The sequence below is a fragment of the Aquarana catesbeiana genome, linkage group LG05, assembly GCF_042186555.1.
Source record: "Aquarana catesbeiana isolate 2022-GZ linkage group LG05, ASM4218655v1, whole genome shotgun sequence".
NCBI classification, from domain to species: Eukaryota; Metazoa; Chordata; class Amphibia; order Anura; family Ranidae; genus Aquarana; species Aquarana catesbeiana.
The window spans coordinates 178,540,653-178,565,856 of NC_133328.1; the positions used below are offsets into that span (position 1 = coordinate 178,540,653).

General features: G+C 41.4%; 1 protein-coding gene across 11 annotated transcripts in view; it reads right to left on the bottom strand.

Moving 5' to 3' along the window:
* Nucleotides 1-15,452: 15,452 nt before the first annotated feature.
* TRAK1 (trafficking kinesin protein 1) overlaps nt 15,453-25,204 on the bottom strand; it is a 234,172-nt gene continuing 224,420 nt past the window's right edge. For 6 of the 11 annotated variants that reach the window (XM_073630396.1, XM_073630387.1, XM_073630393.1 and 3 more), the window contains one exon: nt 15,453-17,536. In XM_073630396.1, coding sequence (XP_073486497.1) covers nt 16,753-17,536 — 784 coding nt within the window. In that variant the 3' untranslated portion in view covers nt 15,453-16,752. The remainder of the gene's footprint in view (nt 17,537-25,204) is intronic. The other 5 variants (XM_073630394.1, XM_073630392.1, XM_073630390.1 and 2 more) reach the window with 3 other exon arrangements.

Genomic DNA, 25,204 nt, shown 5'->3' on the forward strand with positions numbered 1-25,204 from the left:
AATTAATAGCACAGAGATGGCAGGCAGAGAAACCCCTTCAAAAGATGACTGGTTTAAAACAGTAACTGAAACAGTATGGAAAGAAAGGGCAGTATATGCAAGGAGAGGAAACTTAAAGGAATTTTAAAAAATCTGGAAGCCTTGGTTAGAGGAACTGGGTTATCCTACGTAAGATGTGTGTAGGAAATAGATAAGGTAACGAAGGTACGGTATTAAGTGTATTTATGAAGGTATATTGTAAATAGCGATTAAGATAGGGGGGAGGGTGAATATGGGATATAGGGGTGGGTGGGAAGGGTTAAAGGGGGAAAATTAGACAGTAACATTTTTCTTTTTTGTTAATATATATATAAAATGTTTTGTATATGATGTATTTAAGAATTTTTGTAATGAGAATCTATTTTATATGTTCTGAAGAATTGAATAAAGATTATTTAAATTTAAAAAAAAAAAAAAAGAGTATGAACAGCGATCTGTCATCTCCCCTGCACAGTCCCCTCCCCCCTTCAGTTAGAACACACACTAGGACACACTTAACCCCTTCACTGCCAGTGACATTTTTACAGTAATCAATGCAATTTTATTATGCAAAAATATGTAGAAGAATACATATCGGCCTAAACTGAGGAAAAAAAGTGTTTTTTTATAAATTTTTTTGGGGATATTTATTATAGCAAAAAGTAAAAAATATTGTTTTTTTTTCTAAAATTGTCGCTCTTTTTTTGTTTATAGCGCAAAAAATAAAAACCACAGAAGTGATCAAATACCACCAAAAGAAATCTCTATTTGTGGGAAAAAAGGATGTCAATTTTGTTTGGGTGCAACGTCGCACGACCGCGCAATTGTCATTTTAAATTACAAGAATTGCAAAAAGTGCTCTGGTCAGGAAGGGGGTGAAATCTTCCGGGGCTGAAGCGGTTATACAGCTCACTTCCTGTTTCTTGTCTGGTCATTAGCCTAGGCTTGTGAGCGTTTGCCAGGAAAGGAGGGGGGAATTTATCATAAAAGGGCCTATGAGAGCTGGAGGTGTGCATCTGTGTGTCTGTGTAAATCCAGAAAGTGAACAGGCAGCAGCTTCAGCTGCCCACAGTTCTGGCTGCAGCCAGACTTAGTTTCTGCAGCATATTTGGCAAGTACAGAATCACAGTATATATAAAATAATAAAGGAGGGAAGCTTCAGAATGGCAAAGATGTTTTTATTACAAATTATGTGAGCAAACTGTAGTTCATCTTTAAGTATTTGTCCCCTCCATCTAGTGGCCATAATGTAGTATTTTCTTGGTTCACTTAATCCTGTATGAAGAAAAACATTTAAACTGGAGAGAAAATAGCATAATAAAATGTTTGCCCCATTCACATAGAACAAATGTACTTGCAGTTTCACAGGATGAATAGTGCTGCAATTTTAATTTCTAGCGGGTGCGCGCGCCGCGGGAGCATTCTAGCGGGTCCCGCTGACTCAATGTCTGCCGATGGCCCACGATTGTGGCACATAGAGGCAGAACGGGGAGATGCCTATGTATGACAGGGATCTACTGCTCACAGTGATCGGGAGCAGTGATCTCTGTCATGTTCTAGTGATCCTATCCCCCTACAGTTAGAACATGCTGAGGGAACACAGTTAACCCCTTGATCGCCCCCTAGTGTTTAACCCCTTCCCTGCCAGGGACATTTACACAGTAATCAGTGCATTTTTATAGCGCTGATCGCTGTATAAATATGCCAATGGTCCCACAATAGTGTCAAAAGTGTCCGATCTGCCCGCTGCAATGTCGCAGTCATGATCACCGCCATTACAAATAAAAAAATATATATTAATAAAAATGCCATAAATCTATGCTTTATTCTGTAGACGCGATAACTTTTGCGCAAATCAAGCAATATACGCTTATTTCGATTTTTTTTTACCTAAAATATGTAGAAGAATACATATTGGCCTAAACTGTGGAAGAAATTAGTTTTTCTTTATATATTTTTGGGGGATATTTATTATAGCAAAAAGTAAAAAATATTGCTTTTTTTTTCAAAATCGTCACTCTTTTTTGTTTATAGCGCAAAAAATAAAAACCGCAGAGGTGATCTAATACCAACAAAAGAAAGCTCTATTTGTGGGGAAAAAAAAGATGTCAATTTTGTTTGGGTACAAGGTCGCACGACTTGTACCCAAACAACGACAACTGTCAGTTAAAGCAACGCAGTGCCGTATCGCAAAAAAGGGCTTGGTCAGGAAGGGGGTAAATCCTTCCGGGGCTGAAGTGGTTAAAGGTAAACACAGTCAAGTTTTAAGTGGACTAACTACTGCTTAACATACATTCTATTAAAATATGTTTTTTTTTCTTTGCAATTAGCACACATAAAAGGAGAAAAGAAAATCTAAACCAGTGATGGAAAATAGGCAATATCTTGACTATTGCTAAAGAAAAAGAAAAATATAAAAAAAAAAAAAAAATTCATATTGTGAGTACCTGTGATGCAGACATTACCTGTAATGCAATCCAGTGAGAATCCAGTAAGATTAATGCAGCCGTGAAGCATCCAGGAATCATAAAGCTTAGTTTCAGGTAGCAGTGGAGCAATGATGTACATACAAGGTTTGACCTGTCTGCACCAAACATATTTATGACATGGCAAATGTACATTGTAAAACATTGGGGTTTATTTACTAAAGGCAAATCCACTTTGCAATGCAAGTGCATTTGGAAGTGCAGCCACTGTAGATCTAAGGGGAACATGCAAGGAAAATAAAAAAACAGCATTTTTGCTTGTACATGATTGGATGATAAAATCAGCAGAGCTTCCCCTCATTTCTGATCTACCCCTCAGATCTACAGCCACTGCGATTCCAAATGCACTTGTAGTGCAAAGTGGATTTGCCTTTAGTAAATCAACCCCAATATCTTGAATGATACACAAAACACCAGGGGTTCCAGTTTTAAATATTTATAGGAAATGCTAACATAAACCTGCTAAAAACATACAATAAAAGATGGATGGAATTGGTGTTAACACACACAGTAGATCCTTGTCTATGTCTTCTAGATTGTAAGCTCTAACGAGCAGGGCCCTCTGATGATTCTTGTATTGATTTGTATTGTAACTGTACTGTCTGCCCTGATGTTGTAAAGCGCTGTGCAAACTGTTGGCGCTATATAAATCCTGTATAATAATAATGTCAGGGTTTATATAGGAGATACTATGCCTGTAGTCAAGCTCCATCTCTTGAATTATTTTTATGAAATAAACAACTGGTGGAGGAAGCTCTATGCCATTTAAGCCCAACCCCAGCCAAATATTTTTGACCAAGAGAGCCGGCGACAGACCTGAAAAAGAGGAGGATCTGTGCTGCTCTGTGCAAAACTATAGTATAAGCTGAGATAAAAAAAGGGACCCAGCTTACAGCAGCAGACAAGCTGCATGTGAACAGCTCCTTCCTGCTAGGGAGTTCCAATCCTCAGTGAGGCTGGTCCCACCTCCACAATCACATGTCTCAGAGCCATGCCAGCTGACAAGGGACGTTCTGAGGGTTGCTATGACCATGCGTTTCAGAGGGCGTGGCCTCCTTCAGGTCTGCCCACTGCTCTCCCAAAGGTCCTTTTATTTAGTGTGGGTGGCGCCGGGATTGTTAACCCTAATGGTGTCAACCTGTGGACTGTCACAGGATACACATAGGCAAAATACGACAAACAGTGGATTTATAGCAGTGCATTACATGTATCCTTTGGATTTAATTAACCATTGGGTAGCTGTCACAGAACATGAAGCTACTTAAAGTCATTTTGGATATAATTTATACACCACTGAACCTGCAACCTAAATATGATTATTAAACTTGTTTTTATTATTTTTTTAAAACAATTATTGTTTATTTAAAAAGAGAATTATATCTTTCAAAAGGAACCATTTCTTAGAATTATGTTATTTCTTAGAATTATTATATATGTTTCAAATAACTGGATATTAACTTTAAATTCCATGAGTCAGGGAGATTTAAATGAGAAATTGGTAGTTAGTACCAGGGAGCCCTAACACACAAGTGTAGATATTTTTAGGGAAAGGCAAGTTCTGAGAAGCAGTTCCTATGCTTTATCTGCACAGGTTCGCCAAGGGTTTGGTGAACCCAAACTTTGAGGCGATTCCCATTGACGCCTATGGAACAGGGGAGGTGTTATCTTGTTAAAGGAGTTGTAAAGGCAGATGGTAATGCATTCTGTGCATTAAGGAGGGGCTAGGAGCAGCAAAAAGGGGCCTGAGAAGAGGAGGATCCAGGCTGCTTTGTGCAAAACCAACTGCACAGAGGAAGTATAACATGTTTGTCATTAAAATAAATAAATAAATAAAAACAACCTTCACAATCACTTTAAATATTAGGATTAATAGGCCAACTACTGTAAAAAAAAAAAAAAAAAAAAGAAAAAAGGCTGGAAATCTGGGCGATGCCATGGAGGACATATGCTAATGCAAGAAAGTTTTTAAAAACACTGTACATCGGGAAGAGGGTCTTTTTCAGGCAGCTTAGAGGGCAACATTAAAAATACACAAATCCATTAAAGAACATGCCTTAGGCCCCTTTCACACATACCGTTCGTCCGTTTTTTTTATCCATCCATTGACGGATGAAAAACTGACATCAATGCATTCCAATGGAAAAACGGATGACAACAGGTGATCATCTATTTTCATCCGCTTCTGTCAACATCTGTTTTTTTGAATGGATGAAAGCCCTATTTTTCATCCGTCAAAAAAAGGATCGGATGAAAAACGGATGTAAACTGACAAATGGTCAGTTTTTCATCTGTTTTTGCATTGGTTGTTAGGGGCAACCTGTCACTGGGGGGTTGTGGCAGAGTAAGGCAGAAGAGCAGTATAGCAGTACATACAGTGAGAGGGCAGTCTGTACAAACAGGCTCCCTCGCTTGCCTACGCTGACCGTCATTGTCAGCTTTTAAATGCAATTGTCGTTTTTTTTTTCTATACTTAATAGCGACAAGAAAGAGTTGTCATTCGAGAAGGACCGGAGAGGGGAGGAGGAATCGGAAGAGACGCCGGAGCTGCTATAATAAAATACTTTAAAAACCTGTGTACTGTGTTTATTTTTTACACTTTTTATTTTAGGTGAACGAGTAGGGGTACAATGTATCCCCTACTCATTCACATAGGGTGGGGGGCCAGGATCTAGGGGCCCCCTTGTTAAAGGATTTTCCAGATTCTGATAAGCCCCCCGCAGACCCCGACAACCACCAGCCAGGGTTGTCAGGAAGAGGCCCTTGTCCTCATCAACATGGGGACAAGGTGCTTTGGGGTGGGGGGCGCAGGGCCCCCCTGCCCCAAAGCACCCACCCCCCATGTTGAGGGCATGTGGCCTGGTATGGTCTAGGAGGGGGGGCGCTTGCTCGCCCCCCCATCGTGACCAGCTGGGCTGCGTGCTGGGATAAGGGTTTGGTATGGATTTTGGGGGGACCCCTTGCAATTTATTTTTGGCATTTTGACGGGGGTTCCCCTTCATCCTCAGCACACTAATCGCACCGCAAGTTGGATCATCACAATTTGACTTCTGGTGCAACTTCTATTCAAATCAATGGGCTCCCATAGGGAACCATTGATTTTGAATAGAGGCAGAGAAACGCCGCTAAAAGCTAGCACGTCTAAATGCGCATTGATGCTAATGCAAAACGCTAATAAAATCGCATTTTTAAAGCAGCGTTTTCCTGCCAGCAATCCAACATCCAGAACGACTTTTTTGAGTGTCCTGTGTGCATGGAGCCCAAACAGTGCAAAGCCAGAGCGGACAAAATAAAAAAAAGACATTCCTCAGCACAGAAATGTAATGAAGAGATACAATGTATCTCTTGGTTCTTAGATCAAAGGAATGAACTTCATTCTGTAGATGAGGGCAGTTTACCACTTAAAGACTAAACCTTTTTCTGACACTTGTTGGTTACAAGTAAAAATCTGTATTTTTTGCTAGAAATGGTGGTTGTTGCAATATTTTATTTTATGTCACACGTATTTGCGCAGCGGTTTTTGAAACACAATTTTTTGGGAAAAAATACACTTCCATCAATTAAAAAAAAAACTAAACATTAAAGTTAGCCCAATTTTTTTGTAAAATGTGAACGATGATGTTATGCCTTGAGAATCATCATCTTTATTCTAAGCAAAAAAAATTGTGATTCTCATTTTATCCAGAATCGTGCAGCTCTAATGTAAACCACAAACTTGATTCAAGTGGTTAAGTGGATGTAAAGAACTGATAAAAAACTGATCATTTTTTTCTTTGAAAAAACATGACTGAACTGATAAAACAAACTGAAGGCACGTGTGAAAGGGACCTATACATGGTGTTACTAAACAGTATGATTTTTATGGACAGTCTCAGCAAAAGTGTACACTGGCAGTGCACATTTGACTGCAGAATTGTTTTTTTTTTTTTGTTTTTTTTTACAATTACCTTGACTAACATACAGCAGCAACATTATCTGATTGACATGAGTTCGAATTTTTTTTTTTTGGTAGCTTTAGCCGCAACAAATTCTTTTTCATCGAAAGGTAATAAGCTCACTTTGACTGTCAGATAGAAATTAGCCTGTAGTTCACTGTGGCTGTGCTTATTCTCACTGATGAAAAATTGTCCTGCTGCTGGCCAATTTCTATAAAGCTCTCTAAAAATTAAAATGGTTGTAAACCTCTGACACGATATATGAACAAAGCATATCCTTCTATAGTGTGTACTTGTTTGAATCCAGAGCACCAAGTGTCATTCCTGTCTGCTGCTTTGTTCCTCTGCTATCTGCATGAGTGACTTCTGACAAGTGCTCCTGACACAGAGAAAAAAAGGTGACAGGTCAGGAAGCTTCAAACACACAGCCTGTAATTGACAGCCTCAGCTTTGTTGCTGTGTGAAGCAGGTGTGTCCCCTTCCCTCCAATCAGATCTCACTGAGTTCTTAAAAATACAACTTTAGCACCCTGCTTTCTGAAAGCTTAGACAAGCTGTATGAATTCTGCACTTTGAACAGCTGTAGAGAAGACAACTTACAGTATGTAGAATAGATTTAATCTCTGTGTATCACCTGAAGCTAGTCACTTCACTGGGTATATGTAAGGGTTTACAACCATGTTTAAGTGATTGTAAATGCTTTTTAATTTTTATGTTTGTATTTTTCAAAATAGCAAACAGGTTTATACTTAGAGTGGCCCCAAATCTCCTCTTCTCAGGCACCCTGCCAGCGCCCCTGCTCACCCGCAAGTGTCGCTTTCTATGGGGGCACTTGTGTGAGCTCACTCCTGAGCCTCACTGTCTGTGTCTATATACACAGACAGCGGGACTCAGCCCTGCCCACTGCTCCCTCATCACTGGCTTTTGCTGACAGCAGTGGGGGGACATGGAAGCTAATTTCAACACAATGAATTAGTGGCTTCAGAAAGCGAACCAAGATGTACCAAAGAATAACAATAAGCAGGAAATAAATATCAAAGTATTGTCCTTAAAAAAAATACACAGATCTCACAGACAAGGGTTGACTAAAAGGCAGCATTATTTTAGGAAATGTTCATTGAAAGATGATACAGTATCTATGTATTAATCAGCGCAACCTATATTTCAAAAACTTGTGTGTTGTGAATAATTGTGAAACAATACTGTGAAAAAAAAAATCATTAAAAAAACATAAACAAGAAATTTTTATATATACACTACAAATGTAGAAACGCAGGAGTGAATCTGCAGTAATTGCTGCCAGCACCAAAAAAAGTGTTTTCACCTCACTTTTGTCTTACATCAGCCTTAAAATTAGTGCATCACAAATATTCCTAAAATGCTTAGTGCTAAAAATAATCCCCCAAAATGCAAAATACTACTGATTCAAAAGTGCAAGTGCAACATAATATCCAAATATTACGTAACATTCCATTCAATTAGTATAAAAAAAAAGCTGGTGTCAAAACAATCTCCTAAGCACGTTCCTTAAATATGTGAAAGACACATTTGTACCAACAAATAACAAAACAGTCTCTTAAAGCTGAGCTCAAATCCCCCAAACACTTTTAAAAAAAAAAAACTGCTCTGCATTTGTCCAAACATGTAACATTATCAATTGCAACATGTGTTGTAATTTTACTTTCTTTATAAATGGTTTGTTATCTACTGATCTCGGAAGCAGGCAAGTTGCATTTAAGCTGTGGGCATCTGAAGCCCTCCTGTCTTCATTTACGGGATTTCCTCCCGATTTCACACATGTGCAGTAATGCCGCCACTGGCTCTCCGTCTCCCTGACAGGTTGCCATAGCAATGTCGGCATCGGCAGAAGTTTCCACCCCATTGCTATACCAACCTGTCAATCAGACACATTCGCATCATACCGTCTGTAAATAATGCAAGCTTTCGTCAGTAGGCGATTCACAAGAACTCCTGGGATACATGACGCTGCTATCCCAGGAGCCCTTGTGAATCGCCTAGGTGGGGAAATGCCAGAAGTGCGGGTGAAACCCTAAATAACAGGTATTTACATGCCAGAAAAAAAAAAAACTATTTCTATTAGTAAAAGCATGGTCAATGGGTATGCAAGTGACATCAAGTATACAAAATGGGTGGAACTCCGCTTTAAGCTGTATACACACTATACAATTTTCTTTAGATTTACCAAAACCATATATGAGGTCAAACCTAAACACTTTCAATTTGTATGCAATCAGGCAGGCCCTTGCACTACATAGTTGAAGGTAAATCTAAAGGAAATTGAACAACAAAAGTTGTATGGTGTGTATCCAGCTTTAGACACATCCATGAATCATTTTCTTCCACCTCTGTGCAATGTCATAAACAATAGACAAAGGTGCTCGTGTAATCCACCACCAGTGCTCTCTGGCTGCTCACCTAGAGCTTTGACTCCTGTTTTACCAGAAAGTTCAAATTTGCTGTTCCCCCTGGGGGTATAATCAATTCTGTGTGGATAAGACTCCGCCAGCAAACTACACCTGGCTCCCTCCTTCACAGGTGTTTTTACGGGATCAAGGCAATGCAAAATATAAAACATAACGTCTAGTGCTCTCTATCTAAAAGCTTTAGTCTTGCCAATTAAAACATATGCCGTCACACTCACATAAAAGGCACTAAGAGCCGTGTCAGCTGATATGAACTCAAACAAGATCCACCAGCTCCCCGCCCTGTGATTAGGAATGGTCGCGGGATAGTGTCAACTAGTCAGCTCCTAACTCCATATGCGTTGCATCCTGGGTGTGGACTTCGTCAGTGGTGTCCCCCACCCCAGGTGTACTTTGCTGGAGGTGTCTTATCCACACAGAATTGATTATACCCCCAGGGGGAACAGCAAGTTTTGACTTTCTGGTAAAAAAACTGGAGGTGAGTGTCCAGAGAGCACTGGTGGTGGATTACATGAGCACCTTTGTCTATTGTTTATGACACATTGCACAGAGGTGGAAGAAGATTATTCATGGATGTGTCTAAAGGTTCTTTCACACGGATGATCCGTATGTCCGTTTTTCATCCATCCGTTTTCGGATGAAAAACGGACATACAGTCATCCCTATGGAGCGTCGGATGTCAGCGGTGACATGTCCGCTGACATCCGACCCCGCTCCGATCCGAAAAGTGTAACGGAGGAAAAACCTACTTTTCCCTCCGTTTTCGGATCGGATCGGATGACGACGGACACTACGGACCGTCATCATCCGATCCCCCCATAGGGGAGAGCGGCGCTCTGACAGGTCCGTCGCTGCACAGCGTGCAGCGATGCACCTGTCATCTTCCTGCTCAGCGGGGATCGGCGGAGCGATCCCCGCTGAGCCAGCGTGTGTTCACGGGGCGGATCATGACTGATCTGCCCCGTGTGAAAGAGAAGAGACTTTTATTTATTTTATTTATTGATACAAATGTGTCTTTCACATGTTTATAGACCTGCTTAAGGGATTGTTTTGGCACCAACTTTTTTATACTAATTGAATGGAGTATTACGTAAAATATTTTATGTTGCACTTGCACTTTTGAATCATTAGTATATTGCATTTTGGAGGATTATTTTTAGCACTAAATATTTTAGGAATATTTGCGCTGCACTAATTTTATGGCTGATAATGTTCATTGAAAGATGCTATGTGTATATTACATACCAGGAATAGATTTGCTGCACATTGCTCTCAATACAAAGCAAGCAAAGCACAAAACAAGCAAGTTACATCAAGATAAAAAGCCTTCTGTGTGCAGCAGACCCCCCTCACACTTACCTTAGGTCCCTCGCTGTCCAGCGATGTCCACGAGTGTCTCAGCCATCCGAGATTCTCCCTCCTGATTGGTTGGGATACAGAAGTGGCGCCACTGCTGTCAAAGTCAGCTAGCCAATCAGGAGAGGCGGCGGAGCTCCATATCTGAATAGACACGCGGAGCTGTGACTCAGCTCCGGTGCCTCCATAGCAAGCTTCTTACTGTGGGGGCACTGAACAGGATGGAGGGGCCAGGATCACAAAAGAGGGACCCGAGAAGAGGAGGATCTGGGTTGCTCTGTGCAAATCCACTACAACAGGGCAGGTAAGTATGACATGTTTATTATTTTTATAGAAAAAAAAATGAGACCTTACAATCACTTTAAATCTGCTCTGCCTTCCACTGTCAAATGATAAAGAATGATCCCTATGGATGCTATGCATGCATGCCAACTACACCTGAATATAAATGAGGAAAAACAAACTAGGTGCAAATAAAATTAGTGGTTGGTTTATGCAAGGGCTTTTTTTTTCCTTTTTATATTTTTTTTAACATTCATGGACAGATATGTAAAAGTTTTGGGACGTTATCACAACTAAAAATTTTTTATTTATTTAGGGCCTATTTATATCTGTCTGTTCTGGTGTATTGTGTTTACACACTTTATGATGTGCCTTAAATAGTAACTCCGCTTCTGTGGGAAACAAATGAGCAAATAAAAAAAAGCATATACAATTGCTACACAAGCCATATTGTAATTTAATGTTATTAAAAATTACCTTTCCTTTTCAATCTTTAGATTATCAGTTTTCTCACAGATTTTTCCAGAAGTCTGCACTAAGATGCAAGACAGATGTTAGATATCCTCTGTAACAACATTTTTGGTGAGATACTCCCAAAGTTTTAATCACTTCTAGAAGGATGCTGACACTGCAACTCTTATTAACCACTTACCGTCTGGCCTATAACAGATTGACATCTGGGAAGTGGTTCTGTTATCCTGACTGGGCTTCATATGACGTCCAGCAGAAAAACATGGTGGCGCGCGCCCGCAGGGGTGCACAGCGTGTCGGTCTGACACACTGCATCTCCGATCTTGATAAGAAGTCTCTGACAGAGGCTTCTTACCACCTAATCAGCTGTGACCAATCACAGCCGATCATCGCGTGAACCAGGAAGTGCCGGTAAACGGCATTCCTCGATTCGCGCTGACAGGGAGAGCTGATCGGCGGCTCTCCCTGTCAAAGGGGGGTCTGTGCTGATAATCAGCACATTGATTATCAGCACAGCCCCCATCAAATGTACCCATAAGCTGCCAATCGGTGCCCAGTCACTGCTCCATTATAACCCCCTGCCAGTGCCCAATAAAGTGCCAATCAGTGCCCACCACAGTGCAAATCAGTGCCCACCATAGTGCCAATCAATGTCCATCACAGTGCCAATCAGTGCCCAGCATTAACACCTGTCAGTACCTGCCCAAACAGTGCCATCTATTAGTGTCCATCAATGCCACCTGTCAGTGCCAATCAGTGCCGCCGGTCAGTGCCCATCAATGTCGCCTGTCAGTGCCCATCAGTGCCACCTGTCAGTGCCCATCAGTGCCACCTGTCATTGCCCATCAGTGCTGCCTGTCAGTGCCCATCAGTGCTGCACATCAGTGCCACCTATCGGTGCCCATCAGTGCTGCCTATCAGTGCCCATCAATTCTACATATCAATGCCTCCTCATCAGTGCCAACTCATCAGTGCCCATCGGTGCCGTCTCATCAGTGCTGACTCATCAGTGCCCGTCGGTGAAGGAGAAAACAAAATTTTATAACAAACGAAGAAAAACTTTTTTTTTTCAAAAATGTCGGTCTTTTTTAGTTTGTTTAGCAAAAAATAAGAAACGCAGAGGTGATCAAATACCACCAAAAGAAATCTCTATTTGGGGGATGAAAATGATAAAAATTTAGTTTGGGTACAGTGTTGTATGACTGCACAATTGTCATTCAAATTGCGACAGCACTGAAAGCTCAAAATTGTCCTGGGCAGGAATGGGTGAAAGTGCCTGGTATTGAAGTGGTTAAAAGACTGCAAGTGAATCAGATTAATAATAATAAAAAGGCACTCCCATTTAGATTCAGATGCAGAAACAGGTAGGACCCTAAAACAAAGTCTGTTAAAATGTCTGCAATGTACACTGATCACCCAAAGGGGGTTGTTTTTTAATCCCTTAACAAAAGTGGAGTTACTGTTTAATGGGTGTTGCATTAAGGCAGTCTACTAATTTTAAATGGGCGACCAATACATCAGAGCAGACAAAAAAAGTGCTGCAGTATTTTTTCCAATATAGCATAATTCACTGTTGTGCATTAGGCAGGCCATACACAGTGTGAATTTCTTCCCTGCAACCACAGGTTGCAGGAAAGAAATTTGTACAATTCCCTCATCAACACAGAGTTGACAGGAGAACACCTCCTGCCGAGCAAACGTCGAGGTGGGGGAAGCCGTCCCCACCAGGGGATGAGAGTGACAGCAATAGCAGGCCGCTAGCGATAATTGAAAAAGAATCTGGTAGGCTGGTGGTAACCAAGTTGATCGATCAGCTTGGTACATTCAGCCTGCCCAATAACGGTTGGCATCATGGTCCTGCTGAACTGGCCAAGGTTCGAACCGTGTATGGCCGGTCTTACAGTGTATGGTTACGCAGGTATGTTGTAGTACCATTCCAAATGAAATAGGAATGTGATGCAACAACATGCATAACGTGAGTTACCATAATGCAGTAGTGTGAATCCAGCCTTCAAGTGCGTCCTTAGCCATTTTTTTTGGTCGGGAGGTTTTACGATCTCTACTAGGATGTCACTACTACCTCTACCCTCACTTCCTTCCCAAGTTACAAATTTGTCCAGAACAATGTTTCTCAACTCCATTCCTCAAGTACCCCTAACAGGTCATGTTTTCAGGCTATCCATTATTTTGCACAGGTGATTTGATCAGTTCCACTGCTTTAGTAATTATCACAGCTGTTTAATGTGAGGAAAATCCTGAAAATATGACCTTTTGAGGGGGGGGGGGTACTTGAGGACTGGAGTTGAGAAACATTGGTCTAGACCAGAGATATGCAATTACCTGACCTCCAGCTGTTGCAAAACTACAAGTCCCATCATACCTCTGCCTCTGAGTGTCATGCTTGTGGCTGTCAGAGTCTTGCTTTTCCTCATGGGACTTGTAGTTCTGCAACATCTGGAAGTCTGCTAATTGCATATCCCTGGTCTAGACTCTAGAAGGCTGGAACACCAGGTTTTAATTAATCTGTGAGGTGGTGGTGCTGTATCCTAGGGTTGCACCGATACCGATACTAGTATCGGTACTGATACCGAGTATTTGCAGGAGAACGTGTTCCAGTTTTCTGTTTTGTGAGGCTCTGTTGGGAAGATTTCTTTTCACCTCCTGCTCTGGTAACAGCATTGTTACCAAGGCAGGAAATGAGGGAACATTTCTAAATGGGATACAGTAGATTGCACCGATACCACTTTGTTAAGACAGTACAAGTACCGATACTTTTTTAAAGTACTCGCTGATACCCATTACCAATACTTTTTTTAATGTCATGTGACAGTGGCACTAATATGCAGCACTGATGAGACATTGACCGGAGGAGCCCACAGAGGAGCACAGAGGGAAGCTGGAGGAGGATACAGGGGAAAGTTAGAGGTGATCGGTGCGGCGGCAGGGGAAGTTATAATCACCGAGCTCTCTGTGTGGGTTTCAATAAAGCAGCTGACAGCCGCTTCTCCTCCTCTCCCCTCCGCAGCTTTCAGCTGCTTTATTGAAAGCCACAAAAGGGCTCCGATCACCCCTGACTTTCCCCTGTATCCTCCTCCAGCTCCCCTCTGTGCTCCTCCGGTCGATGTCTCATTAGTGCCCATCAGTGCTGCATATTAGTACCACTGTCACATGACATTAAAAAAAGTATCGGTATCCGCGAGTACTTGGAAAAAAGTATTGGTACTTGTACTCAGTCTTAAAAAAGTAGTATCGTTGCAACCCTACTGTATCCCATTTAAAAATGTTCCCTCATTTCCTGCCTTGGTAAAAATGTTGTTACCAGAGCAGGAAGTGAAGAGAAATCTTCCCAATAGAGCCTCACAAAACAAAAGAAAACTGGCACAGTTTCTAACCCTTCCCAAAACAACTTTCGGTCAAAGTTGCACTTTCAAACATTTTTCAAACCAATTTGTTCTCTTGTGTAGGGAACTCCTAGAAGAACATGGCCATAATTTTTGGTGTAATGTGGCAGGGAACACAAAATCACAGGCCTTTTAACCACTTGCCAACCATGTCACGCAGATATACTGCGGCACAATGGCTCTCCCGATCTGTCCATCGCAATACCATTAAAAATCGCAGATCACCGTCATTACTAGTAAAAAAATAAATAATAATAAGCTGCCATAAATCTTTCCCATAGTTTGCAGACGCTATAACTTTTGCGCAAACCAATCAATATATGCTTATTGCGATTTTTTTTATCAAAAATATGTAGAAGAATATATATTGGCCTAAACTGATGAAGAATTTTCATTTTTTTAAAACTTTGAGTATATGTATTATAGCAAAAAGTCTAAAACATTGTTTGTTTTTTTTCAAAATTGTCGCTATTTTTTTGTTAATAGCGCAAAAAATAAAAACTGCAGAGGTGATCAAATACCACCAAAAGAAAACTCTATTTGTGGGAAGAAAAGGACGCAAATTTCATTTGGGTACAGCGTTGAACGATCGCGTAATTGTCACTTAAAGTGACGCAGTGCCAAATTGTAAAAATTGATCAGGAAGGGGGTAAAATCTTCCGGGGCTGGAGCGGTTAATAAAGATATAATTATGTCAAATATTGTAATATTGTATTCTCCCTGCAGCTATAGGTACTTTTACATCACCATTTAATAATTTTAAAAGCAGCTCTTTAATGTAAACTGAAGGTTTTCTGACCGATTTAGTGCCAATACTACCAGGGCTACATTCTGGCTGCACATTAAATGAACTGAAAGCTTGCGAATGCATATATAGTGTAGTCCATTCAACTTAGTACACTTTAGAAAATCATTTTTAGATATACCCAGTGTTGTTCATCCTGAAGCAGAAGATCTTTGGATATCTGAAAAAATGCTTTTAGAAAAGTTTTGGTGCAATTTAAAACAAAGACAAGTAAATTAGAACACAAAAAATAAAGCAACAAATGGAGATGTAGTGGACTATAACTTTATTGAATGGCCTAGTGTGCATTAAAAAAAATATGTGATTAAGACCATCTAAAAAAAAAAAAAAAAAAAAGTTTAAAATGCAAGTGACCTAAAACAAAAACAATACAGTTAGTGCTCTTAAGATTTTTCAGAATTGGTTTTTTTTTGGAAAATTTACTAACTTTATATAATATTGACCTTCTTTAACAAACATAAAAAACAAGTTCCTTCATCAGCCAACAATAAATAGCTCGCTTTACAGGATTACATTTCAAGTATTTAAGTTTATTGACAGCACAGTCTTATGTTTATTTTGTGTCCTACCAATCCCTTTTTGTTCCTGATATCCAAAATAGGTTCTAGTGCACAGTGAGAATAACTAATAATAAAACAGAATGTGCAGAACTTGTGTGATATGATTGCAAAGTAGTCCACTGCGCCAACAGAGAAACATACCATTGGCCAATGCAGCTTTCAAAAATATGTATTGTATATCGCTATTATTGTACACGATACCTACAGAAGTGCTGGGAGCCATTTTATGCACTGAAACAATACTGGTGCCCTTAATTCATAAGGAACCGATTGGGCAAGCAGATCAGTTCACAAAATGGCTGCCTTAACTAACTAGATGAAGTTACCCTTTAAGTAAGTTCTTTTTTTACCTCTTTAATTAAAATATTTGACAGAAAATTATATTGTGAAATGCCAGTCACATTTTAGCAATTTTGTTGGTATTCAGCCTCTATAGTTGCAATGGTAAATTTTTTAAGACCTTACAAAAAGGATATTGATTTATTGCATCATTAAACAAAAACAAAGGAAACTTCTTAACATACCCAAGGATACCTCACACCTGTGTTTGGGTTAAATTTCCTTTTACATAAATTAAAAACCTTGGTCAGTCCAAAACTTGATTTAATACTAAAACTATTTTTGCATTCTATCCTGTAGAAGTCCATTAAAGTCAGTGCATACAGTACCCCACCTGCCCGATTCATTTATTGTACAGTATAGTAATCAGTATCTACAATATTACAGCAACATCCGTAAATCACCACTTTCAGTTGGCAAAATTAATTTAGTTGCAATATGCTCTTTATCTACAGATTTATACAAAGTTTAGTCCCCACTTCTCATCTAGGCACAACGATGATTTGTCAGTATGAGCTAAAGGAAATAAGGGAGAGGTGGCAATTCAAAGGAAGTCATAGCCCCATAGATAACCGTTGGATGCAGGAGTTCACAATATAAGCACAGCTAATGATCAGCTTTTGAGACCATTCATATGGTTGCCAATGTTGGGCTTTTTCTCATCGTAAGCTTGTCTGTTTTGGTAACTTGGCTCCCATTAGGATGCCTGGTGTCAATGTTGATGGTGCTTTCATCTGCATACTAGATCCTACCATTGTTGGGAAGCTCCGATTCCTACGAATTCCAGTGTTCAGCTGTATGCCACTTGTAACAGCAGGGTAATTTAAAGGCAGACCTTCTGGTATAAGGCCTTCAGGAACATATGCTTGCATTGGTCCCTGTGCGCCACACATAATAGGCCTGTGGCTTTCGCAAACAGCAGATGCCTGTGATGGTCCTGAGACTTTGGCAATTCCAAATTGTTTCACTTTATCCACCAAATTAAGGTTGGAGACAGAGACATCAGTTTGACATTCACTACTTCTTATGTTTTTTTTCTCCCTCACTTCCTTCAGGATGGAGCTGGCAGGCTTCGAAGCCAGGAAGGTATCGTAAGGTGGGCTGGTGCATTTAAAATCTATGGAAGGAGGAGAAGAGCTTGGCGTCTGCATAGGTGAATTTGGAGGCGTGGAAGGTATAACAGCCATTTTTGGAAGCGATTGATTCATAAAAGAAACCTTTCCAGCCCTGTCCCAGCTTTGGGGGTTGTACATAGCTGCTGAAATGCCTCGCTCTTTCAACAGCCTTACCAGTCCTAAAGATGTGCTCATAGTGGTTGTTGAATCTCTTAGGTTGGTAAAAGACTCGGCCAAGCTCAAACGTCGAGGTGTGCAGGGTGTGCTTGCTGGCGTTGGTTTGAGATTGCTGAAGATGACAGAAGCTGGAGTGGGTGTTGCATTAAGGCTGCAGAGTACAATAAAAAGATGAACTGTTACAATACACTACAAATAAAATACATAAGCCTGAAAAAGAAAACAAAAATGAAAGCTTAATACAAAAAAGTGATCAGAATCCACTAAGCATTACATATTGTTCTGACATGTGCAAGTATGTATACATTGAACTAAAAATGAAATTTCTAACTTATTTTATTTTAATCTAACCCAGCTAATTTTACTCAATGACATGCCACAAAATATGACAGAAAATGTCACTGAATGACAAAAGGTTCTTTGCTCTTTAGAAATGATCAAAATAGCAATCAAGACACACACATCATGCTAAACCAAGTATGGAAGACTCCTACAATTTTCATAAGTAAATGTACCGACCAGCCGCTGCAGTTTTACTGCCGCAGAATGGCACGGCTGGGTGAAACAACGTTACCTTACGTTGCTTTGCCTTTTGGCCACTAGGGGCGTCCGCAGCGTGTGCCCGGTGGGCGCGATGACCGCCGGGCACCCACGATCGCTCGTGACAGAGCGAGAACCGGGATCTGTGTGTGTAAACACACAGATCCCGGTTCTTTCAGGGGAGTATGAACACCGATCTCTCTTTCCTCCAAACAGTCCCAGCCCCCCTGCAGTAAGAACACACCTAGGGAACATAGTTAACCCCCTGATCGCCCCCTAGTGTTAACCCCTTCCCTGCCAGTGACATTTACACAGTAATCTTTTTGTTCGGGTACAACGTTGCACGACCGCGCCGTATTGCAAAAAATGGCCTGGTCATTGAGCAGCCAAAACTTCCGGGGCTGAAGTGGTTAAAAGGTCTCTAAACATGCAAACAATATAATATACTGCAGCTTATCAGTCCTTCGATCAGGGGGCCCAATCGCTGGCCCTCTGATGTGGCCCGCAACCTCCAGCTCTGGCAGATTGGCAAGCCCAGATTGCGTGTCCCTGACCTGCCATCCTAGAGCATCAGTGATGAGAATGGAGCCAGCGGTAGAGGAAGCAAGCAGCTGCAGTCGCAAGCAGAGCTGATGCTTCCTGTATAGTGCTGGCTTGTGTCACAGGCGGAGTGATACCAAATGCACTCTGCCTCTGACAGCAACAGTCAGCGATACCTACAGGGTTATTCCTGAAGTGAAGATTGTGTTTAAAGGTAATTTTTTTTATTTGTAGTAAAATCACATCGCAATGAGCATATCTGTTCTAGTTCTGCACTGGTTACTCAGGGCTGCTTTCAAACTGATCTGCAAGTGCAGCGCAGTATCTGCACTAAGCCATAGGCTTCTGTTGTTACCTGTGGGTTTGGTGTGCTTTCTGAAAGAGCACCAAATCTCCTGAATGCAGGAGTTTTGGTCCACTTTCAGAAAGTGCACCACACCTGCAGGATATACAGTAACAAAATTCTATAGCAAAGTGCAGCTAATCCGAAGGAAAGCCACAGGTGCACTGTGCTGCATCCGCAGTGCGGGTAAACCACAGTGCACAGTATGAAAGCAGCCTTAGGCTCCTTTCACATGATCAGTCCGATCGAGTCCACCTGTCCATTTTTCAGGCGAACCCAATCGGACCCTCCATTCACCTCTATGGTGGACTTGTGTCCATTAAAGCATGCCTACATCCAATCCGATCCACTAAAAAAACAAAAAACAAAAACAAAAACAGAAGGGGATCCATCCCCTTCCATCTGGACTGATTGGAGGGCCAATAGTGTAGACCAGGCCTGTCATCCTCCCGCTCAGCTCATTGTGGCCCGCTACCTGTTACCAAATCGCTTAAGTGGCCCCCGCTCTTCAAAAAGGTTGGGCACACCTGCCTTAGATTATGTTCTTACATTTATTTTCTTCTTTGCAGGCTTTTTTCCTTTATTTTCATATAGTTATCCCACAAATTTTACACCTCCTGTCCCTGAGCTGCTACATTCATTCATCAGTACGTACAGAGGGAGCAATGGTTGTCCTCTAGGCTGGACTTCAAACATGTCTGACTTTGTTTGACACCATTACATAGTAATGGGGGGGGGGGGGGGTTGGCCCACAAAAAATATGACACTGTATCTATAGCGTGATCCATAGGTATTTTCTGCTTGTTCAGGAAAATAGCTTGAAAAAATAAAACATCTAAAGACTAGCAAGCTGCAATATATTACAGTGTTGTTCCTGGGTTTAGGAATACTTTAACACAAATGGAAGTAACAATTCATCTTTCCTTGTTCTGTCACTAGCCACCTACAGTCTAATTAGACAGAACAAATGTTTACCGGCAGACCAATTTTCACTTCATGTGGTCACTCTTGCTATTTCCTTTAGCATTCACTTTTTACAATTATACTGAAGATAAACTATGGATTTATTCAAAATTGCAATATATATTTGCAAGGCCATGCTGTAAATATGTTTAAACACACCACAGTAACATCTTTCCTTAGACCTACCAATGTCCTAACCATGCAAAAAGTTCTCCTGCCAATAACAATGATTGATTGCTGTGCATGCATTCCAGCGGATCTTGGAAGAGGTAGACTACAGCACCCCCAGCATCTTTTAATAGTCTTCTCATATTGGTTTCCTTTAACCAATCACTTTTGTTTTAAGGGAAGGCCAGATGAGGCATAAACCCAAAACTAGCCATTTTTATACCTTGCATATCATCCTAATATAAAGATTGGAGAAGAGGATTTTGGCGCTTGTTGGTATATTCCTCAGTCAATACTCCTCCACTGTGAGAGAAGTGTTGGCAAGCATGACCATGTGCAGCAGCATATTTAAGAATCGTCAGTGAGGGCAAGTGGTGTTTTTCCTATGTTGCTACAAGTTATACTCCTGTTGGTGCTATAGGTCATTTAATGGCATTCAGCATAACTGAACACCTCATTTATGTTCTTTCATACATACTGAACACTGAGGCAGAGGCTGTACTTAAAAAAGTGACCAAATAAAAAGTTTTTCCTTGTAATCTGTCTTTTCTCTCCCTTCCTGATTTAAGACTGCTATTCAATCCGCTGAAAACTCTGTCTTGGTGTTGTCCTAAATACAGCCATCTCCTTCATTCCACAAAGGTTGGTTCCTTCCACTTGTGCAACTTCATCAAAAGATTCCTCTTCTTAACTTGAGATGATTAAAGGAGAAGTATGGGTTTTGCTTTTTTCCCAAATTCATACTTACCTAGGTGGATGCAGCATCGCTCCGATGCTGCATCTGTCCCCCGGCGTCTCTGCACTGAGAACCGAGCCATCGAACATCGCCGATGGCTCAGTTCTCTCGGCTCCCCGAGCAGAGAGCTGCTGACTGTCAATCAGCAGCTTTCCTGCTCTGCTCCTCCACGCTCACTGGAGCGCTGAGCTGTGGAGGGGTGGGAAGCGGCTGTCACAGCGGCTCGCTGCAAGGCTGAGACTGCCATCAGTACAGGTACCAGGCGGATCCAGACTTCAGAAGTTGGATGACGTGGTGCCTTGACTGATCTGTGTGACATCAGCAGAGAGCCGACTTCAGACCGCTCTCTGCTGGAAACGGGTCACAGGAGTGCCAAACAAATTGCACTCCTGTGACCTTTGGGAGAAGCCCATCCAAACGAGCCCAGGCTGGACTTCTCCTTTAAATCTTAGTCTTACAACATGATCTCTTTTCTTCATTACTACAGTATCTTCCTGTCTTGTATCCCACAGACATGACCCTCACACCTTACAATTAGGGATGTACCGAAATTTTGGCAGCCAAAAAAAAAACGCAGAAAATGGTGTTTTCGGCACATTGCCGAAAGGAAAATATTGCCGATAATAGAGCCGTAATTGGGGCGGGGCCCAGCCCTTGGTGCCGCTCATTGCGGGGGTGTCATCCTTGCTCGCCCCAGTCCTCCATCCTCCCTCCCACAGAGTGGCGGTCTCTGTGTGTCACAGAGCTGAATTGCACGGGCTGCATGATGGGCACTGGTGAGGCTGCATCCACAGACACTGGCAGGATGCATGACACGCACATGCAAGCTGCATCCGATGGGCACAGGCAGGCTGCATCTGATGGGCACAGGCAAGCTGCATGATGGGCACAGCAGGCTGCATATGACGGGCACAGGCAGGCTGCATATGACGGGCACAGGTAGGCTGCATATGACGGACACTGGTGAGGCTGCATTAATCTCTTGTATCATGTCTGCAGTCTCTGACCATCTCCTGTATCATGTCTGCAGTCTCTGACCATCTCCTGTATCATGTCTGCAGTCTCTGACCATCTCCTGTATCATGTCTGCAGTCTCTGACCATCTCCTGTATCATGTCTTCAGTCTCTGACCATCTCCTGTATCATGTCTGCAGTCTCTGACCATCTCCTGTATCATGTATCAAAGAGTTAACAAAGCACCAACACAGGGTGGAACTGTGGGAGCTTAAGGTAGCGCAGTGCCGTCCTAAACGTCAATTGGTCAAATAAAGAAAGTGAAAAAATGGACTTTCCAGGCACCAATCATAAGAAATAAACAATACGTTTTTCTAAACAATTAATATATAGGCATAAAAAAAAAATTAAAATACTGCAGTATTACTACAGTAACAGTTAGACCTCTCCAATATTGGTCATAGATGTTAGAAACATGTCATAATAGACATGTGTGACTAAACTATTGTAATAATCAATTTAAGCTCTACATGTTTCGTGAAATTCGCTTCTTCAGGATCTTTATATAAATTCTAAGGGGAGAAAGAGACAATCAATAATTATAACAAAATAGAACTATATATAATATAATAATAGGTAAGTAAGTAGTCTCAAGATATGCGAGGAGCACCAAGACTGCACCCAGGAGCAGTAGGACCCACAGCATGCAAACTGCGCAATGGGCAATATGTGAGGGCGTGCCAAGTAGAAAAAATATGGACATGCGTCTATATAGATGCACCTAAGAAAAAGAGTGCAATACCTAGATTATATAGGCATAAGGAAAAAGGAATATAAACTATGCAAGACAGTGAGGCAACCACGCCCAAATCAAAATAGTATTGTGCATTAGAAAGCACAGGGTCCTATCTATGCCTACCTTGGAATGAACAATGAGTAATTGTAGATTATATCTGTGGCATATAACAGGGATCTTCAGTTTTGGCTTTAACTGTGCTTAGTGGCAAATATATGCCAGCTATGAAATATAAAAGTCAGACTGTGAATGGCTCTAGGAGAGAGCAGTTCACAAAGTATGACTGATAAAAATTAGTCTCACCTGATAGTCATACTCAGTATAAAAAGGTAATGCCAGTGTCAATAAACTGGACCAATACTAAACCCAAGGAGATTTGCATCATAAGGGAGTCATTTAGAGTGTATCGCTACAATTAGAAGCACATAAAGCACAAAGAGGGTCAGATCCGCGCCATCTCTAGAGATAGGAATGTCTCCAGTAAGTCATCTGAAAAGTCCTAACAGTGCCATCAAACACTAAGTAGAAATAATAGGTACATACCCAGCCAGGTAGGATTATAGAGTACAAGTGGGTCCAGAGAGGGAAGCTGGGCCTCGCCCTTTAGTTGCCACCCGGGTTGCTGTTTTTCCATCTATTAGCCACAGGTCATTTCCACTCTGAGCTATGCAGTGCATGCATCTTTGCACTGCAACACCTGGAGTCTCCACTGGGGGGGAGCTCCCAGTTCTCTGTCTCCCACTGGGGCGCTCACCCCACCTGGTCTCGTTTGCTGATCGCCGCTTATGCGGACTGCAAATTCGCGACCAGGCGGTGATGCGCGCACACCCTGTCACGGCCGGGTCAGGTGATGCGGAAGTCTCGTACCGCACACCTGATTAGGTTGTGTATACAAGGCACTAATCGTAGCATTATATCATGGCAACCACTTCCAATTTTGCAATCCCTCTCTGGACCCACTTGTACTCTATAATCCTACCTGGCTGGGTATGTACCTATTGTTTCTACTTAGTGTTTGATGGCACTATTAGGAATGTCTCCAGTAAGTCATCTGAAAAGTCCTGTCTCTAGAGATGGCGCTGATCTGACCCTCTTTGTGCTTTATGTGCTTCTAATTGTAGCGATACACTCTAAATGACTCCCTTATGATGCAAATCTCCTTGGGTTTTCTCCTGTGCTTTCTAATGCACAATACTATTTTGATTTGGGCGTGGTTGCATCACTGTCTTGCATAGTTTATTTTCCTTTTTCCTTAAGGCCTACATAATCTAGGTATTGCACTCTTTTTCTTTGGTGCATCTATATAGACACATGTCCATATTTTTTCTACTTGGCACGCCCCCACATATTGCCCGTTGCGCACTTTGCATGCTATGGGTCCTACTGCTCCTGGGAGCAGTCTTGGTGCTCCTTGCATATCTTGAGTCTACTTGCTTACCTATTATATTATATATAATTCTATTTTGTTATAATTATTGAGTGTCTCTTTCTCTCCTTAGAATTTATATAAAGCTCCCGAAGAAGCGATTTTCGCAAAACATGTAGAGCTTAATTGATTATTACAATAGTTTAGTCACACGTCTATTATGAAATGTTTCTGACATCTATGACCAATATTGGAGAGGTCTAACCGTTACTGTAGTCATACTGCAGTATTTTAATTTTTTTTTATCTCTATGTATTAATTGTTAATAAAAATGTATTGTTTATTTCTTATGATTGGTGCCTGGAAAGTCCATTTTTTCACTTTCTTTATTTGACCAATCTCCTGTATCATGTCTGCAGTCTCTGACCATCTCCTGTATCAGATGGTTAGAGACTGAGGACATGATACAAGAGATGGTTAGAGACAACAGACTGCATTTTTTCTTGCACTAAAGGTGCCAATAATGGCCAACACTAAATTAATATTAATTTAAATTGATGATATTTATTAAATATTTCACAGAGAATTGCATGACAATGAAAATCATGTTATTCTCTATGGTGCCCGTTCAAATCAAGCAGCACAGAATGGTGCATTTTTTTTTGGAAAAGGGTTTGGTGCTGCTATGGTGCAATTGCAGCGCAATTTTGACCCCATAGACTTAAACAGAAGTGCACCAAAAACGCATATTGCGGTAACACTCTTTTGGATTGTTAAGGCTCCTTAACAACCAGCATTCAGTCTCCACCCCCTACCAAAAAATGCAGCAGTATCAAAAACACAACTAAGTTGCACTAAATAATCGCATTGTAAATCAGGTCAAATTGTACCTGCACTAGTGTGAACTTTTTGAATAAAAAAAGGGGAAAAAGTGAAGTGCTGTGAATACTTTCCAGATGCACTGTAAAAATAGGATTTTTTAAGACAGCTTACCTGTAAAATCCTTTTCTTTCGATGGACATCACGGGACAAAGAGCCTCAGTAATTACTGATGGGTTATATAGATATCACTGGTGATTGGACACTGGCACACCCTAACCAGGAACTTCAACCCCCTATATAATCCCTCCCCTTGCAGGGATACCTAGTTTTGTAGCCAAGCAATATAGTGTATTAGAAGAGGGGCGGGACCTTTGTATCCCGTGGTGTCCATGGAAAAAAAAAGGATTTTACAGGTAAGCTGTCTTAAAAAATCCTATTTTCTTTCTCGAACATCACGGGACACAGAGCCTCAGTAATAACTGATGGGATGTCCCAGAGCAATGCTATCTGAGGGGGGGGGGGGGGGGAAACCACAACCAAGTAGGGTGCAATCAGACCTGAGGACCCTGTACCGCTGCCTGCAGCACACCA